Source organism: Stigmatopora nigra, chromosome 15 (genome assembly GCF_051989575.1).
Source record: "Stigmatopora nigra isolate UIUO_SnigA chromosome 15, RoL_Snig_1.1, whole genome shotgun sequence".
NCBI lineage: Eukaryota > Metazoa > Chordata > Actinopteri > Syngnathiformes > Syngnathidae > Stigmatopora > Stigmatopora nigra.
Genome location: NC_135522.1, coordinates 12,750,001 through 12,770,589, shown reverse-complemented (window position 1 = coordinate 12,770,589; position 20,589 = coordinate 12,750,001). Strand labels below are relative to the sequence as shown.

At 42.3% G+C, this 20,589-nt stretch overlaps 1 protein-coding gene across 3 annotated transcripts; it reads left to right on the top strand.

Moving 5' to 3' along the window:
* The first annotated feature begins 1,003 nt into the window (after nucleotides 1–1,003).
* Nucleotides 1,004–6,053, top strand: LOC144208471 (homeobox protein Hox-B8a). 3 transcript variants are annotated; one of them, XM_077734342.1, is made up of 3 exons: nucleotides 1,010–1,136; nucleotides 1,235–1,879; nucleotides 4,662–6,053. In XM_077734342.1, the coding sequence occupies exons 2-3, from the start codon at nucleotides 1,447–1,449 to the stop codon at nucleotides 5,054–5,056; spliced, it is 828 nt and encodes a 275-aa protein (XP_077590468.1). In that variant the 5' UTR covers nucleotides 1,010–1,136; nucleotides 1,235–1,446; the 3' UTR covers nucleotides 5,057–6,053. The 3 variants fall into 3 exon arrangements, with proteins under 3 accessions (XP_077590469.1, XP_077590467.1, XP_077590468.1); XM_077734343.1 differs by having other exon boundaries at nucleotides 1,004–1,879; nucleotides 4,665–6,053; XM_077734341.1 differs by having other exon boundaries at nucleotides 1,004–1,879.
* Nucleotides 6,054–20,589: the final 14,536 nt, after the last annotated feature.

Sequence of the window (20,589 nt, the reverse complement as noted above, 5' to 3'; positions counted from 1 at the left end):
ATATACGTATACGATATATAGTCCGTATTTCAAATAGCTGCGTGTTTCAAAACTAGGTTCAATGTTTGACACAGAACCATTCTTTAACTTTTGCGTTGACTCTGCAGGTGACAGGGAAAATTTGTTGACACGGATGCCTAGTAAAACTAGTTCTTTTGTTCAAGAATGATTTTAGTTTTTATTGAAAAAATCAGCTTGTCAATATAGTCTTTGGATGCACTTATAGTAACAGCCTATCAAAACGAAACCTTGCATCCTACAACTTCACAAAGCGTTAAATAGCATCTTCAACCGCCGTTCACACATAGACAGAAGGGATGACATCTGCTTGACGAAAGGACAATTAAAAGCCTTGGTATTCTAGCTCGGTTCAGGCCATTTACGACCCCCGTCCTCACAAAATTGCGCTTATAACCCCCTTTGCGCTTCTCTGCTGTGAGGACGTAAACAAGCAAACACTACCCGTCAGCTTTATGGGACTTTATAGTTGCTTAAACTGTTTACAGTGCTTATTAAACCCCCACCCTTCCTGCATGTATATTACGATCATATTCATAAAATGATCAGAATGCGCTGTCCAGACCCTGCAGCTCGTTTAGCTGGGGCCACTTACGGTATAAGTGCGTAGCAATACTCGGGCGGGATGTTCGTAATGATACAAACGCTGAAGATTGCAATACAATTTCATTTTCCATACTGTCTATGTGTGCAGTTGGTAAAATATATACATATTATCACGTTCACAAAATTATCTGTTTCATTCTGTTTCATCGATATCTCCATCCTTTAGTTTTGGATCAGACGCGCACCAGATGACGCCAGCGGGAAACTGAAGTTTGCGTGCGCACGGCCGCGCATGTTTGTTCCTGCACAGAGAAGCCAATTGGACGAAGCGCTGATAATAGATGCAAATTATAACACACATACTACTAGAGAGGGAGTGTGGGGGAGCGCGCGGAGGGTGGGTGGGGGTCTGTTTTTTTGGTCTAGAGAGAGAACAGATTTGTGCGTGTACGTGCGTGCGCGTGTATGTGGCGAGAGAGAATATGAAACAAGTCATTTGCAGTAGAGTAAATCACAGAAAAGCCGTTTGAGAGCAAGACGGGGCTCCGGCGTTCAACGCTACATTTGGAATTGTAATGCGCGTTCTTCTTTACTACGCCGTCGCTGCCTTTCTGGTTTGTTCATCACTGGATTTTTCATGGAATCGGTGTGAAAGTTGTTGTTTTCGCAGTGGTAACATTCTCCGGTCCCTTTCTGGTTGTTTGTCGTCACCGGGTCCCGCTCGTCAGTTGTGGCCGTGAGGGAGAACACCACAACAGATCCGCGCTCACTCTCACCCTCCCCTCCGTCTCTCTCCAGCCTGAAAACAACGGGAACCCAACTGAACGTCACCGGACACTTGTACGCTCTCTCTACTGACGGGTGGGAAAAAATCAGCTAAAGATGAGTTCTTATTTCGTCAACTCACTCTTCTCCAAATATAAAAGCGGCGAATCGTTACGTCCGAATTACTATGAGTGTGGCTTCGCGCAGGACCTCGCCGGAAGCCGACCCACTGTAGTTTATGGCCCGGGCTCCGGGGCCACCTTTCAGCACGCCCCACAAATCCAGGACTTCTATCACCACAGCGCCTCAACACTGCCCAGCAATCCGTACCAGCCTAGCCCTTGTGCGGTGACGTGCCACGGCGAATCCGGCAACTTCTATGGATATGACGCCCTGCAAAGGCAGACGCTCTTCGGGGCTCAGGACGCGGAATTGGTTCAATACAGCGATTGCAAAGTGGGTGGCGCTCCGGGACTCGGAGGCGAAGAAGCGGACGGAACCGACCAGAGTCCTTCTCCAACGCAGCTGTTTCCCTGGATGAGGCCGCAAGGTGAGAACTTTCTTTCACAATGTTTTGCCTTTGCCGGCCGGTCGAAACATCAACATTAAAGTAAGAGCAACGCTACTCTGAAGGAGACTGCAGAACATCTGGAAGAATGTGGACCTAAAATGGAAATTCACGAAGGTATTTTGGGCTTTCCCTGTTAAAATTAGGAGAAAAATATATATTTATGGTTTTATTACCAGCATCAAAACGTGTGAATGACTTCAAGGTCTAAATTGCACACAGCATTGTGGTGGATAGACAGAGAAGGGCACTAGGCTATGTAAAGAATGGTGAGTTGTGTGTGTGTGTGTGTTGTGTTGTGTGTGTGTGCGCGCGTGTGTGGGTGCGTGCGTGCGTGTGTTTATACGTGCGCGTGTGTGGGTTTCTGCGTGCGTTTGTGTTTGTGCGTGTGTGTTTGTGCGTACGTGTGCGTGCGTGTTGTGCGTGTGTCTGTTGTAAGTGTCAATGTGTCAATGTGTGGGGGTATCCACGTGCTTGCATTAGTCCTTGGGAACAGAGAACGATGAAGTGAGCCTAGTCTCAAAGCCCCGTAGGCGCAATTTGCGCAGCTCTCAAAGACTTACTTACTTTAGAGTTGCAGCTCTGACCCAAGTTAAACTTTTACTGCATTTTACCTTTTACAGCTTGCTCCATGTTTTTTGAGTTACTCAGTTCCACCGGGGTCCTACCGTCTGAGATTACAGTGAATTACAAAGAGAAAGGAAAATGAAAAAAAAAAAACAGTTATAGAACTGTTTTAAGCACACACAGTCTACATGTTCAATTTGAAAATTGAAGCTGGAGCAGAAACGAAGGCGTTCTTTCAAATAGCATAGTAATTTTATGGTGTTGTCTGTCTTTTTGCACACACTTAGTTTTGGTGTTTAATTCAAGAAAAATCTAACCACTGCGCACCAAACTTTTACAACAAAATTACTGCTCATATTCAAATAAAGCATATTATAAAAGTTAAATAACATTTTCCTCGTAGGCTCAGGCAATTACTCAATACTGCTGGGGAAATAATAGAATACATGTTCGCTTATGTTTCCTACCCCATTTCACAAGCCTCTGTAAACTGCCAGTGCCCTTCAGCAATATAGTCATCCTATGTGTATTGCTTAGACATTTAGTTAGAGACAGTTATCTAGCTTGTGCTTTCTAATTATATTTCCACCTTTAGTCATTTCATGTCTTTGATTATTGATCTATCAAAGACAGGACTGATCAAAATAATATGAGCTCTGCGAGGAATTGCTCTGTAGTATATAGGGATTCAATGTTGAGTGGTAAAAATCGAACCAGCTAAAGGCATATTGTGTGTGTATCAATAAAGTGCTTTGGAATCCACTGTGTTGTGAAATGTTAAATTTTCAATTGCTTTATTAACGCAAACAATATTGTTGTCTTCTGCGCGGTCATTTTTTTTGTTCACTTAATGTGTCACAGCTAATTGCAGAATGGTTCATGTGAGGTCATAAAGGGATCATTTTCAAAAGACTTGAAAATGTTCTCCGATATATAAAAGTTGTTTAATGCAATCAGAATTTACACGGTTTAAGGAAAAAAAAGTCGAAAGAGATATTTAAACAGATAGATGTTTGTGTCAAGCCTAACGTGCACCCCCAGTAAATTGTTCACGTTTGCATAAACACGAACACTTATTGTAATCTCATTGCCATATTGAAAAGTGCAGCATTTGTCGGACAATACTCTCTAAATAGTTCCTATTTAATCTCAAAAGTCATTGGTGATTAAATTAAATAGACTAAAAGTGATTGGCCGATTCTGATTTCATATGTTTATGAGCAGTGGCATATTTTGTCCGTGTGGCACATCCATCCCCCTTTAATGGGGGTGGGTGGGGGCGTTGTTGGGGGGGTTTCATCTAAGAGCAGGACAACTGTTTAATGGAAATATAATAACTCATATTAATGCCTCGTGTGTGCGTGCGTGTGTGTGTGTGTGTGTGTGTGTGTGTGTGTGTGTGTGTGTGTGTGTGTGTGTGTGTGTGTGTGTGTGTGTGTGTGTGTGTGTGTGTGTGTAATCTGTCAGGAGTCAGATGTGAGCATTCACTGTTAAATGTGTAGATTTTTCTTTCTTTTTTAACGTTTGAGACAGTGTTTTTAAGAAATCATGAATGTATTATTAAATAAAAAAATACATGTACTGTATTTTATTTCACTGCACCTCATTGAAGAAAGCTATGTTAAAAATTTAAATCAGCTCATCATCAGATGTGGTTAATTATCATGGTGAGTATTTGTAGAAAAAGTGTCTGTGTCCTTGTAATGTGTGTGGTTGGTGGCCACAGAAGGTAATAATACTAATTGAAAATCTCATAGATTTGGCTTCAGTTTTATTAGTACTTTATCATTTACAAGGAGATTTGAAGTGTATTTAAGTTTATTTTTCTAGTGCAACAAAAATGCAAAAAAACTTAATAATAACAAATGGCTCAGAATTTTCATACATGCATTAAATGTAAATAGCTGGAATGGTCATAATAATGTGATACTGTGGGAAATGCAATATTAATTACCTACCAGTAATATCAACATTATTATAAAAAAATCCCTTTCCATGGTAATTTCAAATTAATTCCTTACAAAATCTGTCATTTGGATTTTCCAATTCTGATGTTGATAGATTTTATCCAATCAGTAAAAAACACCAACATTGTATGTTCTTTTCTTCTTATTTATTTGTTGGCCTCCATGAGTGGGGCCATAAGTCTCTAATAATATATCTCTATTTCCTGTCCTTTCCTCACCATCTCCTCCAGTAGCTGCTGGAAGGAGACGAGGACGGCAAACGTACAGCCGTTACCAAACTCTGGAACTGGAGAAGGAGTTCCTCTTTAACCCGTACTTGACCCGAAAGCGTCGCATTGAGGTTTCGCACGCGCTGGCATTGACAGAGCGACAGGTGAAGATCTGGTTCCAGAATCGCAGAATGAAGTGGAAAAAGGAAAACAACAAAGACAAATTCCCCAGCAGCAAGAGTGAACAGGAGGCGGTGGAAAGGGAGAGGAGGGAGAAGGAGCTACGGGATGGCGGGACTGCTGGTGGAGGTGGAGAGAGTGGAGGTGGCGGGGGTTCCGTGGTGGTAGCAGGAACAGCTGGGTCACAGGCTGCTTTGAGCGATGATATCTGTGAGAAAACTCATAAGCAAATGTAGGGTGAAATAGATGAATATGTAGAGCAGGTACATTTCAAGGGAATGGGTTATATTTGCGAGATGGGTGAGGGCGCTAAAATTGTGTCTGAAATGTCCTGCTATATTCACCTATGAATTAACTGGACCGAACTTTAGTTTAAAAAATGACGACTAGCAATCTGGTACGACTGGAAGGGCTTCAGTGTCCCAATTTAATGACTGTAAGGAACGGTGGTTTGGGTTTCAGGGGCAATATAGGGAAATGTAATATTAGGAGGGTGGGAATAATCAATTCGGGATAGTCTACGTTAGTGAAAAAAATGCTTCAACAATGATAGCTTACTTTGTTGAAAACTTGTTGTGGAAACATTTCTATATCGTTCAAAGTTTTATTATTAACAATTTTATCTTTGGCAGCTGTATAGTTTTTAAGTTAAAATGATAATGGTGCACTTTTTACTGTACTTCTCACTCCTTTTTTGTTATTGTAATGGCAATTGTTTTTAATGATGAAGTTGATGGCGTAGCAAGTCCTGAAATATCCAACAACATGAAACTGCCTATTTATGCTGTTTTAGTAGGTCGAGTTATTTTTTTTTAAACACTCTAATTGTTGTTCATTGTATTGTTTTGGATTGATGGTGTTTGTTAATGCAGTCTTCCTTTTCTCTTTTCGGAATAAAAGCATGCGCACAGTGGGGTTAATAAAGATAAAATACTTAATAAATGATCCGAGGCCGCCTCGTGATGTAGAGGCTCACTCGCCTGACTTTGGTGTGGGCAGGCGCGGCCTCGATTCCCGCTGGTAGCCGTATGATTTTGAGTGTGAATTTAATTGAATTTAATGCTTTTATTGTCATTATGGTTGTTTGTCTCCCCGTGTGCCCTACGACTGACTGGTGACCAGTCTAGGGTGTAGACTGCCTTTCACCCAAAGTCAGCAAGGTGAGTCTCCAGCAACCTTTCGAGGATGCATGGTATGGAAAATGAATGAATCAATAAATGATAGAAAAAAGTAGTTAGTTGTGATTGTTTGTTGGGAAGTGTCCATGTGACTAACCTGGTGGCCTATATTTATATATATTTTTTTATAATTCAGAGGCATTAGCTTGCGTGAGTTGAAGGCAATTATAACAAATAGTTATAAGGACATTAGTTAAGGACAGTATAATTTTATGAACTCGATTTTTAAATACTATTTTCTATTATGACAGAGACTAATAAAATTGCAGTTAAAGTCTCCGAAAAAAATATCCCACACGCACATCTGCAATCACAGGTGCGTACACGGACCCACACACCACAATCTTCTCTCTATCTCCTTATTCAAACACATTTCTATTTATTTCACACTCCTCCCATTATATCGTTATAAGTCTCTATGGTCAGGGATTTATACTGCTCTTAATTATTGTCAGACCAAATACTTGCAGGGATTGTTTCCATATGGAAGGATTAAAAAAAATGAGGATACACTGCATATGCAGTGATAATAATAATAATAATGATAATAATGGGATATAGGCTTTGTCATCATCATTGACTCGACAAAAGCCTAATTGTCATCATACCCAGCTGCGTATGACGTAATTGGTAATGCTTCTACATAAGGTGTGTTTTCGCGGCAAAAGACACAAATAAATGTTAATTTCAGACTTGTTGGCATTCTGCCGTGATGTATACATCGTATTACCCCGAGCGGATCACTTACCTCACACTGTCTCTCACTTACCTTCAGTCAGCCCATAGGAGTCAGATCACTGTGCAACGTCTTTTCATCTTAACTCACCCCGAAGTTATTACACAGAAGGGATTGATAAAAGTAGAAAGAGGCAGTAATTTCAAATTATACAGGTCTGTACTCATTGTTTACAAGTGTACAGTATTTTGATTTACCTGGAACATTAGTAGAAATGCTGCTGTATCGATGGCCCTGCATTGTGTTTGCAGGAGCTAAACATGAGAAAACTAAATTATTTTCATTATATTCATAAATTTTCTGACCCGCTTTATCCTCATTTGGGTCGCGGGGTGTGCTAAAGCCTATCCTAGCTGACTCCAGACCAGAGGCGGGGGACACCCTGATTTGGTAGCCAGCCGATTGCAGGGCACAAGGACACAGACAACCAATCACGCTCACACTCATACCTAGCAGCAATTTAGAGCAGGGGTGGGCAAACTTTTCGGCCCGGGGGCCACATTGACTTTAAAAATTTGACAGGTGGGGCGGATCAGCACAAGAACAAATATAAAAAAAACTGCATCCATTAACAGTACATATGAAACATAAACAGAAAAAAAGGACTGAAGTATTATCATACTCAACACTCATCAATAAAATGAAAAGTATTAAGTAGAAAGTAAAGTAAAAAGGAATGTATCAAGAAACATTAAAAGTAATTTAGAAAAAGATAGAGGGGCTGTAAAACACGAAAAACAAATAAGAGTAGACAGAGCTACTGCCACTGGCTTCCGCGTGATGGTGCCGTCTTTGGACCATATTGGACAACGTCGGCGGGCCGGATTAAAAAGCCTAACGGGCTATATGTGGCCGTATTTTTCCCATGTCTGATTTAGAGTGTGCAACCAGCCTACGATGTATGTCTTTGGAATGTGGGAGGAAACCAGAGTACCCGGAAGAAGCCCACGCAAGCCCGGGAGAACATGCAAACTCCACACAGGTGAAGCAACCTGGATTTGTTCCCAGATCCCAAAACTGTAAGGCCGATGCGCTAAGCTAACCACTCACTCACTGGGCTTCCCCAGTGTAAATATACTTCACTTAAATGATTGCATATATTTTCCTTGTAAATTTTAGACCACATTCTAATCCAAGCATGTGCATTTGATTTGACACAACGACCATGTATCTTAGCACCAAACAATGAAAACTACATATATAACATGCATACAGGAGTCCAAAAAGTCAGTTACTCCATCACAAAGATTTACAGGTTATGAGGCTGATTAGCCATTAATGAGTTGAAAGATCTGCCCATCGTTGGCTGTGATAGGCAGCAAAACGCCCAACTAATCTTTATGAGGTTAAGTGGTACAAAAAATAAATGAATAAATAAAGATGAGGTCATCCTCTGGAAGCAATTTAGCTGTTCATAATATCCATTCATTTTCTGAACTGCTTATCCTTACGAGGGTTGTGGGTGATGCAGGAACCTATCCCAGCTAACTACAGGCCAATTGCAGGGAACAAGGAGACGGACAACAATTCATGATCACAATCATACCCAGGGCAATTTAGATTGTTGGACCAGCCTACCTTGGATGTTTTAGGGATGTGCGAGGAAACACATGCAAGCTCCAGACAGTGAGGACCAACCTGAGATTGAACCCTAAACCTCAAAACTGTGAGGCCAGTGCGCTACCCACTCAGCCGCCAGGCCATGCAGTTTAACATTCAGTGGAAACATTTTAGGCACATGAACTAGGTTAGAGTAAGATATTTTTCTATCTGCTTAAAACTGCACGGGTTAGCATCTGACTCTGTTTTGTATTTGCTGTCATATCAGTCTAAAACAACCATATTTATTTTGACTTGGGTGGCTACCCACAGCTCATGCTTACTCTATAATCCTGCAACATCATTAAACTCCAATTGTGTTTTGATTGACAATCTCCCTAAACCCTTTTGGCCTCCTACTGGCTGTCTCACAACAATAACTGCCGTCAGTCATCCTGGAGTTGTATTAGGTTTTTGTTTTGTTTTTCAGGTGTTGTTAAAGCAATTGTGTTCTTTATCTAAAATTATTGTTGTGAATGAAATGAAGAAACATGCCCTGTTATCTATCCATGACTGATATTGCAAGGCAATACGACCGTCACACACTTACCATCACTACGGTATTGAAGCAGAAAGAAGCATTAAAAGTGATAAAACCTTGGCATGGCCTCTCTGTGACTTCACAAAAGATGTACAGAGACTGCTACTCCTTTGGATAGAAGAGTAAGAAATTGCAGGAGATACAATGAGGGAGTCGATTATTTCGGAAAAATCAGCGCCGCAGGGAACGTAAACCCAAACAGGTAAGAAATGGTGCCGATCAATAAAACAGAAGAAAAATTTAATGCGACAAAAATCATGAAACTCATAAAAACACAGAGCTGCCAAACTCTGTCGACCCCTTTTCAGGAGTACCCTTGTCCCATTTGCGGAGTTTTTCCAGAGTGAATGTGATTCATGCAAAATTGATATAAAATGCAAAAAAAGGTAGGACAATTTAAATCAAACTGTTATTATTATCATGATTTTATATTAATTGAAATAGTGTTTCTGCAAACTATTGATAAAGTACAAGATAATAAAAATAATTTCATCTTTGGGTTTGTGTCCTTATATATGCATTTTACAGTCAGTAATTCCACCATGTGTCACGCTGACAACGTGCAAATGTCAGCCATTTCAACATGGGATATTTCGTTGAATCCAAAACAGTAAACTTCTGCGAGTGTCTGGATTTCTTTCTAGAAGTTTCATCCAAATTGCCATCCTTTTTGCTCTTAACCCGACAGGCATATTGATAACACTTAGTGCCAGTCCTGTGTACGCCCACTTCGTTTAGAACAGTGATTTTCAAACTTTTTTGGCCACCGCCCCCTTCACCGCCGGGCCAAAATGCCAACGCCCCCCTCTTTACCCCTTTCCAACGAACGAAGCTTAAATAAATAGAAGACAGGCGCCTCAGATATTATTCGCTAATTTCGTTTCTTTTAATAGACCAATGCGCAGTTCACCTCGAATCATAAAAATTGATAGCTGATGCATTAAGCCGGTCGCTGTGCGCATACGTCTGTGGTTAAGCGTTGCCGGCGCGCTATTGTGTGCTCCTCTGCGGCTGACTGGATGGTGGTGGTTTCCCCAGTCGCCTGCATCGACGATAAACTCGCGACAATTAGTGATATACGGTATATGCGCGCTGCTCGTGAGCGCTCGAGCAGACAACGTTTCTTGTTTCAATAAAGCTTGTTTTTTGTCGACTTTTTATTACAGACAATCAATTTTTCCGGTCTTTCTACAAACACCAACGTCACATTTTACTGTAATTGCTCCATCGCCCCCTTCACTATTTCAACGCCCCCCATTCGCCTGTTTATTCGTCAGCGCCCCCCTGAAAGTTCACACCGCCCCCCGGGGGGCGGTACCGCCCACTTTGAAAACCACTGGTTTAGAACAACCCAGGAAATTATAGGATTTGTTTCAACACAAAAGACTGGCAGTTTAGGCAGCCTTAATGATACTTACCGTAATTTCACACTTATAGGGCGCACATAAGTCTAAAATTTTCTCAAAATGGTCGATGCACCCAATCGATCGGTGCACCTTGTCTGTGGACTAAATAAAATTTTTGTATGGCCATGAAAGCTTGAGTGACTGGCTTTATTTCTTGCCGGCACACTAATTATTGTTACCAACCCAGCGGGCGTTCAAACTAAAAATAGCCTCCCTGCCCATTCCAAGCATTACAGTAAATCCATTCAAAAAATCCGAAGGGAGTGGGAAGGCGTTTGAATTCCGTGTTCTCGCAGGGCTTTTAACCCTCAAAAACACTGAATTATTTATATCAGAGTGTACTTTTTACCTCAATAAAGCATTATTGAACGTAGTTTTGCTCGTGCTGTCTTTAAAAAAACGCTCTAGCGACTAGCCTAACATAGGCGAGCAGATAGTATAACATATGCCGACTGGGAGGTGCTGTGCAAACCACATGGGGAAGACATCGACAGCTTGACCCACTGCATCACAGATTACATTAACTTCTGTGTGGAGAACATCGTACCCTCCAAGAAGGTCCGTTGTAACTCCAACAATAAGCCGTGGGTCACCAGGGATCTAAGGGCCCTCCTGAACAAGAAGAAGAGGGCTTTTAGTTCTGGGGAGAAGGAGAGTCTCAAAACAGTCCAGAAGGAGCTGAAGAGAGAGATAAGGAGGGGAAAGACCAGCTACAGGAGGAGGCTAGAGAAGCAACTCCAAAGAGGCAACACCAAAGAGGTCTGGAGGAGCTTGAGGACCATCTCGGGCCATGGAGGCAACAGCGGGAGAGGCCTGGAGTCCGGAGACGGGGAGTGGGCCAATGAACTGAATCAGTTCTTTAACAGATTCAGCCCTGCCCCGGCTCCCCTGACCCCCCAGACCAGAAGCAACTTTACCCCCTCGTTCTCCTCTTCCTCCCCCTCTTCCTCCCCCTCTTCCACCGGTCTCTGCATCACTGTCGATCAGGTGACAAAACAACTAAAGAAGATCGAGGCAAGGAAGGCTACCGGTCCGGACGGCCTCAGCTCCAGACTACTGAGAGAGTGTGCGGATCAGCTTGGCACAGTGATTCTGCATATTTTCAACCTCACTCTGCAGAAGGTCCCCACCTTGTGGAAAACTTCCTGCGTGGTCCCAGTCCCAACGACTGCGAACCCTAGGGAGCCAAACCACTTCAGGCCGGTAGCACTAACCTCTCACCTGATCAAGACACTGGAGAGGATCATCCTCAACCACCTGAGCCCCCTGATGAATGCAGAGCTGGACCCTCTGCAGTTCGCCTATCGTCCAGGCATTGGTGTGGAAGATGCTACAACCTACCTGATGCACAGGTCTCTTTCACACCTGGAGAACTCGGGAAGCACGGTGAGAATGATGTTTTTTGACCTCTCCAGTGCATTCAACACCATTCAGCCGGTCATTCTGAGAGGGAAACTGGAGGTGGCTGGACTAAGGAACCACCTAGCTGCATGGATCATCGACTTCCTCACCAACAGACCACAATATGTGAGACTCCAGGACTGTACGTGTGATGTGGTAACTTGCAGCACGGGGGCCCCACAAGGCACAGTGCTTTCCCCACTCCTCTTCTCCCTCTACACGTCAGACTTTAAACATAATACAGACACCTGCCACCTCCAGAAATTCTCCGATGACACCGCCATTGTTGGACGAGTGACTGACGGGAACGACCTGGAGTACAGGGGAGTCATCACAGCCTTTGTCGACTGGTGTAGGCAAAACCACCTGCACATCAACACCAGTAAGACAAAGGAAATGGTCGTTGACTTTCGGAGGACACCTCAACAGACCACTCAGGTGAACATCCAGGGTAAAGACATTGAAATCGTGGAGAACTTGAAGTACCTGGGTGTTCACCTCAACAGCAAACTAGACTGATCCACAAACATAGATGCCCTGTATAAATATCAGACTTAGGCATTGTCGTCATCATTGACTTGACAAAAAGCCTAGTAGTCATCATACCCTCAGCTGCGTATGACGAAATTGTATAGTGCTTCTCCACTGGTCCGCCATCCCAGGCAAGACCCCTTAACTGACATATTCAGACTTGTTAGCACTCCGCCACGATGGAAACATCGCATCACCTCTTGTTGCCTCATCGATGCTAACAAGAATAAAATGTATCACTTACCTCTCACTGTCTTCTTACTTACCCTCCCTCAGTTCGCCTGTAGAAGGCAGATCCACGCCAAAAATTGTGGGCAATGGATCGGGCGTTTGTCAAAAAGATACTAGGAAGCGGGGCTCGGAGTGGTTGTTGTCGTAGCCCAACCGCAATGGCCGCCCGACATCCGCTCCCCTGCCTCCTTTCTCTTCGCCGTCTACGGCGTACTTTGGGGGGGTTGGATATCCTCGGAGATCCTGGAAGTCTCCGGATGTTCTTAGGGATATCGACAGTCAGTCCGTAGTAAGTTGTGAAATTGGGTGTCTTGCCTTTCAACCAACGAACTGGAGAGCAATGAGCCGCTGCGCCCGAGCGCGCCGCCATCTTGAACTCTTAACGTACAGAAGGGGCCAGAGCCGCCTCTACCTGTTGAGGAGCCTACGGTCCTTTGGTGTGTGCAGGTCACTGTTGAGGACCTTCTATGACACTGTGGTGGCATCTACTGTGTTTTATGCAGTGGTCTGTTGGGGAAGTGGGAGCACGGAGAGGGACAGGAACAGACTGAACAAGCTGATCAGGAGGGCCAGCTCTGTTCTGGGCTGTCCTTTGGACTCTGTGGAGGAAGTCGGAGAGCGGAGGATGCTGACCAGGATGAGGTCCATCATGGACAGCACCTCCCACCCCCTGCACGAGTCGGTGGAGTCCCTTCGAAGCTCCTTTAGCAGTAGACTGCGGTACCCTCACTGCAGGAAGGAGCGCTTCCGCAGATCCTTCCTCCCATCAGCTGTCAGGCTCTTTAACTTAAAAAAGGCTGTGGCTTAGGACCTCCTGAATTCGGATACAGTATAGATGTGCTTCTATATATATGTATGTGTATGTATATATATATATATATATATATATATATATATATATATATATATATATATATATATATATATATATATATATATATATATATATATATATATATATATATATATATATATATATATATATATATATATATATATATATATATATATATATATATATATATATATATATATATATATATATATATATATATATATATATATATATATATATACATACATATATATATATATATATATATATATATATATATATATATATATATATATATATATATATATATATATATATATATATATATATATATATATATATATATATATATATATATATATCTCAGCAACACAGTTACCTATTTATATATTTATTCATGTATTTATTTGTTAACTTACTATTAAGTACCTATTTGTGTATAATGCCTTTCCTATTCCTGCATCCTCACCCTCTTCCTACTGCAACAAAGAAATTTCCCGATTACGGGATGAATAAAGTTATCCAATCCAATAGCATAAAATACTCTAAAGCAGGGGTGGCCAACCAGTCAGAGACCAAGAGCCACATTTTTTACCGTGTTACCGCAAAGAGCCACATCACACAGATTTATTGTAAATGTCACACACCAGAATAGTAATGACATAAATTGACTCCTACAGTACTAACAGCACAGGGGAGACAAAGTTGGAAACCTTCACGTGGTGTCTCCTGAGAGGCTGCTCGCCGCGGCCTGCGAATTCCAACAAATACCACTCAGAGCTGCCAACAAGGAACGTGGCACCCTACGTTTTTCATCCAGCTGGAGACATTTGACTGCCCCTCACCTCCGACTACCCCCCGGATGAAATAATCCGCGTTCCAGTGGCAACTCTAGCGCTATCTGAGGGCAATCCTCAGGCGCTTGTAGTGCAACAACAACAACAACAACTAACAGCACAGGCCAGTCATTATCAACAATGAACATTGTGTGCACTGTCTCACACAGACAAACTCTCAGTTCAACCAAGTCCACAAACAAAAATATAATAATTTACAATAGCGTTTTTCTTTTACTATGCATGTTACTTAGTGGGACTTCTGTCATAAAATCAGAGCCTATTTTTGCGCAACATTCGCTCCTTGTGAGCTGTCATTTATTATGAATGGCTTTTAAATAGCGCGCCCACCACGTGGGTGTACACCTCGCTCTCCTATTGGCTGCTCCCGGCTGAGCACTCTCGCCTTGGTCTGCCTCGCAGGGGGTGTGGCTTTTTCAGCCGACGCTCGATCTTTGGGATACTTTTTGTGTGCGCGACGCCGTTCATTGTCGCTTCTGGTTCACGGGAGCTCTCCCACTCTGTTAAAAACGTTTACTCAAATGACCTTGCTCCTACTGGGAAACTTTGAGGTGTTTTCATCCCAAGCACATGCGCATTTGACGAAAATACCGTATTGAACTCAAGCGAAGCGCAGACACAAATAAAACACAAATACAAACTTTGATATGGACGTAAGAGCCGCATGAAACCGGGCAAAGAGCCGCATGCGGCTCGCGAGCCGCGGGTTGGCCACCCCTGCTCTAAAGGATAGCATAACTTACGCTAGTGGCTAGCATAATATACGCTAGCCTAGTGTCATGCTAGCACCTTTTCCGATTAAATGCCCAACGACAAATAACAGAAAAAACACCGACAAATGAGACTGCGGCCTATCAAACGGTGCGTTTTATAGGTGTGAAAATATGATACCTTATGATACCCTATGATTCCCTTATGCAAAAACGAAAGAGAATACAGTGGTACCTCGATTTACGATCGTAATCCGTTCCGAGACTGTGATCGTATGACAAGCATATCGTAACTATCCCCCTGTGATTGGCTGGCCACCAATTCAGGGTATACCCGCCTCTGGCTTGAAGTCAGCTGGGATAGGCTACAGCACCTCCCGCGACCCCAGTGAGGATAAATCGGTTCAGAAAATGAGATGAGAGGAGCTCAGCCTCATAGCTCTGGGACCAGGGTTAAAATCCAAGTCACGTTCATCTGTGTGGAGTTTGCAAGTTCTCCCCTGGCATGCATGGGTTTCCTCTGGGTACTCCGGTTTCCTACCACCTTCCAAAAACATGCTTGGTAGGCTGATTGGACACTTTAAATTGTGCCTGGATATGGGTGTGACTGTGTATCGTTGTCCGTCTCCTTATGCCCTACAATCGGCTTGCCACTGATTCAAGGTGTCCCCGGCCTCTGGCCGGAGTCAGCTGGGATAGGCTCCAGCAGCCCCCACAACCCTAGTCAGGATAAAGCGGTTCAGAAAATGAAATTAAAGGACATCCCTTCCCGGTATGCAAACTGCCCTTTATTTAGCCCAGGGTTGGGCAAACCGGAACTCGAGGTCCGCTGTGGGTGCATGTCTTTGTTCCATCCGATCCAGCAGAAACACTTTAACCAATGAGATTCCTGCAGTAAACAAGAAAAACCTGATTCCAATGTGCCTCTCCATGGGTTGGGATGAAAACCCGCACCCACTACGAAGATTTGTGGATTAGCTGCTGTCAGCTGGGAGAGGCTCCAGCACCCTGCGATCCTGACAAGGATAAACGGTGTTGAAAATGGATCGATATAATTATTATTTTTTTATCCTGTCTTTTCTCACTTTCATTCTTTCACATGGAGGTCATTTATATTGTTGTTATACTTTTATGTATAGACTGCAGGAGGCGGCGCGGTGGAGCGAGTGGTTAGCACCTCAGCTTCACCGCTCTGGGTCCTGGGTTCAAATCCAAGTCTTGTCCATCTGTGTGAAGTTTGCATGTTCTCCTCGGCTCTGTGTGGATTTCCTCTGGGCATTCTGGTTTGCTCACCCATTCCAAAAAATGCATGGTAGGCTGATTGGACACTCTAAATAGCCCCAAGATATAGGTGTAAGTGTCCGTCTCCTTTTGCCCTGCAATCAGCTGGCCACCAATTCGGGGTTTCCCCGGCCTCTGGCCCAGAGTCAGCTTGGATAGGCTCCAGCACCCCCCGCGACCCCAATGAGGATAAAGCGGTTCAGAAAAGGATATGAGATGAAAATAGAGCATCCTACAAACACCACAGTGGTAGTGAAGAAGGCCCAAAAATGACTCCACTTTCTCAGGGTACTGAGGGGGAACACATTGGACACCAAGCTTCTGGCAACCTTCTACAGAGCCAGTGTGGAGAGCATCCTGGCATACTGCATCACTGTGTGGTATGCTGGAAGCATAGCAGCAGACAAAAAAAGCCATTCAGAGGGTGATTAACACTGCCCAGAAAATCGTCGGCTGCTCTCTGCCATCACTGGAAGATATTGCCAACCCCCGGTACCTCAGCAGAGCCGGGATCAGGGGTGACTGGAGGTAACCCGAGGAAGAACATAAAAGAGCGGGCAGAGGAGGAAAAGAAATGCAACTTTTAGCTCTGGCTCAGGAGGAAGGACAGGAGTTGGGGAAACAACAGCTAACCCCAACAACAGTTGCAGGAGACAAAAGCTATCAGCTGCAGGTGGTGACAGGGTGACGTCTCTGTCACAGCTCCGCCACTAGGAGATGTTCCAGGATTATAGGGGCGGAACATCAATGAACCGTGGTTCCTGGCTGATGACTCTGCAGCTTACCTGTGGGCACTGAAGGAGGTGCAACAGGCAATAACGCCAAGCAGGAAAAATTTCCTACCTGTACATCAACCGAATTATACAAGAGTGGTTTAAATGCTCAGAATCTCAGACATTATTTATCTTAAATTTATTTAAAAAACAACAACAACAACAACAGCAATATTGTCTCGGACCTGAGTGCATGATTTATTATGTTGAAAATAAAAATAATTGTTATTTTATAGAGTATTGTTTTTTTTTTCTTTTTCTTCCTGGACCTAATGTGGCATCTGATCTCAACTTGTATTGTTGTTAAAAGGTAGAATTAAATGGTCTTTTCAAGTGAGAATGTGGGAACGTTTACCAAAAATAGTTTGTATACTGAGAGGATGATTAGACAGGGGGGAAATGGTTTGGTTTATTTCTTTTCTGGACTTTGGGTGACATATAGATGACAGCCTGGGCTGGTCGCCAGTCAGCTGTAGGGCACACACAGAGACAAATTACCATCTGCACCCCCAATCATTCCACCACCAGCATGAATTGAACCTGTGCCTGCCTGCACTGAAGTCAGGCGAGTGAACCTCTACACCACGAGGTAGCTATTTTTTTAAATAGTTGAAATAAAAAAAGTTACCCATTATAAATAAGGGGGTTAGGTTAGGGGGTTAGGGGGTTCCCAGCATCAATGCTCTACAATAATATAACAGTGTTATTGAGGAAAATGGAGTTAAAGAATGTGCTTCAACCAATTCATTTTATTCAACAATTTATTCAAGGGTCTCTTCGGTTGCGTAGAGGTTACTGTTAGGAGCTCAAAAAATGTCTGACTGTCTTTTTTATTCAACCCCTTCTCTATTGTTCACTCTCTGGGAGATCTTTTATAGTTCTGTGACATCCGTAAAACAACAATTTAGGACTTAGTGAATATTCATTAGTTTGGATTGTGTTTAAGATCCAGGCTGTGACAAACTTAGGTGGTTGCAACCTGACCAACCAGTCTGAAATTGAATAAGGTGAGTGATATTTGCGAATTGCATAGTTATTACTCATATTTAATGTTATGTTCAACCCTACACAAATCTTACAGGTCTAAACTATAGTGTGCGTATGAACTCCCAAGACCTACTATGTTCATAAAAATTGCTTTGTGCAAAATCTTACTGAAATTGGAGGCATTTTAAAGAAAATTTATCATTTTCTATTTGGTGATTCGGTGTGTTTTTCTATGTCTGTCCAGTCCAAGTGATTGTACATGAGTTTGACCTGTTGTGTCCTTACTGACTCTCCTTCCTTCCCTTGTGACCTAAGTGTTTGTTATTGTCATCCAGCCCTGTCTGTGTATTAAAACCCTGTGTTTTTGTTCATTGGTGTGCGATTCTGTTATGAGTGCCTGGGCTGCGGAGGGTAGTGGGACCCAAAAGCAGGAAGCAAAAGCAGCCAAGGGAAATTACGGTTGCCTAAATGTAAGGTTTAATGTGGAAACAACTACAGAGTCACTGGGGGAGGAGACACTGACAAAAGGCAACATAAACACAATGAAAATAATCGCACACTGTCGAACAAAAACATGGGGTTGATGACAATAACAAACACCTGGGTCACACAAGGGAAGGAGAGACAGAACGGACAAAGCAGGTGAAACTCATGTACAACCGCATAGACAAGACACACAAGTAAAAACACACCCAATCACCAAACCCCCCAAAATATGACTAAAATTGAGTGGCAATAATCTATAGTCATCCCAAAAGTATAATAATTAATTAACAACAATTAAACTATCAAAGATGCACATAACCCTAACCCACTTACACCCAATGCAGCATTTCAGGATTTTTTTTCAGTTTTTTTTACAATCAACAACAACAGCTAAATCTACTGTTTGGTTAAGTAATTGCCCCCTAAGCCTAACAACTGGTTGGTCACCTTCAACAGTAACTGAAATCTTGCATTATCTAAAAACTCAAGTACATTTTCACATTGCTGGGTGATACTTTGCCTAGTTTTCTTTGTAAAGTGAGAAACACAGTTTATGGATGCCAGGCGGGCGAGTGGTTAGTGCATCAGAGTTCTGGGGCCGAGGGGTGACCCCAGTTTGATCCTCACTGTGTGGAGTTTGCATGTTCTGTGGGTGTGGGTGGGTTTTCTCCGGGTACTCTGGTTTCCTGCCATATTCCAGAAACATGCAGGGTAGGTTGAACACTCTAATATGCCCACAGGTATGTGAGTTCCTTCATTCGTTTGTTCGTTCATCCATTCATTCATTTCTTTATCCTCACTAGGACCGGGGGGATTCTGGAGTCTATTCACGCTGATTTCGGGCTGGAGCGGAGGACACCTTGAATCAGTACCAAGTCAATCGTAGGGCACAAGGAAGCAAAGGGCACTCACACTCATACCTAGGGCCAATATGAGTGTCCAATCAGCCTACCATGCATGTTTTTGGAATGTGGTGGGAAACAAGAGTACCCGGAGAAGAGCAAGGCCTGGGGAGAAGATGCAAACTCACACAGGTTGACTGACCTGGATTTGAATCCAGGATGTGCATCTGCCAGGCGGCGTATATATGAATTAAAAAAATTATTATGGATCACGACCACAACCACGATCTCGACAACACGTATTGTGCCTTCGCCCTGGACACCACTTCGGAACCCTCTGCCACCGACCTCCTCATTATGACAAACAACTCGCCTTCTCCGCTCCTTACGTACCTTCGCCTGTCTCTGACAGGCTTTCAATAAACAAAGTCTCAGACCCAGATTGAGCATTTGCCTGCTTTGGGGTCCTCCGTCCTCGATTGTAACAATAATTTATCTCGTTTACGTGCTACAATTTATTTAATGCAATGTGAGTCACCAAATGGGTTTCATTTTTGTGCCTTAATCCATCATGTATGTATGTGTGTGTGTGTATATATATATATATATATATATATATATATATATATATATATATATATATATATATATATATATATATATATATATATATATATATATATATATATATATATATATATATATATATATATATATATATATATATATATATATATATATATATATATATATATATATATATATATATATATATATATATATATATATATATATATATATATATATATATATATATATATATATATATATATATATATATATATATATATATATATATATATATATATATATATATATATATATATGACTATAGAAATGTTGGATTGCATTAAAAAAGCCCAGTTTTTATTGACATTTTTTTTATATTTTAGATGGGAATTTAAGGTAATAATTCAGGTAGGATTGATTTCACCCCAGTTTTCTCATGAAATTCTGATAGAAAACTGTTGCAGCTATTATATTGCTATTTATTACTTGGTGAATTGAACAAAAAAAATATGCTCGTCAGGTTGGTGATTTTCATTACAACTGAATTCGACACAATACCAAACCATACCAAGGAGCAGAAACTATGACACAAGTAGGTCACGCTGTTAAACACATGCATATTTTATTTGTGCATACAACTAGGATGATTGGATGTGGTATGTAAATGCAGGTGCTGCCACAACTTTGAAAAGCTCAATTTAAGAGTCTTTGCTGAGGGCCGCTACGCATGGAGCTGACCGTGGTGAGAGCTGCAGTTACAAGCTGTTATTTCCTGGATATTAACTACTGAGGTAATGTTATACTA

Coding starts and splice junctions, on each gene's coding strand:
- LOC144208471 (XM_077734341.1), top strand. CDS start 1,447: ATGAGTTCTTATTTCGTCAACTCACTCTTCTCCAAATATAAAAGCGGC. Junction 1,880..4,661: donor TCCCTGGATGAGGCCGCAAG/GTGAGAACTTTC, acceptor CATCTCCTCCAG/TAGCTGCTGGAAGGAGACGA.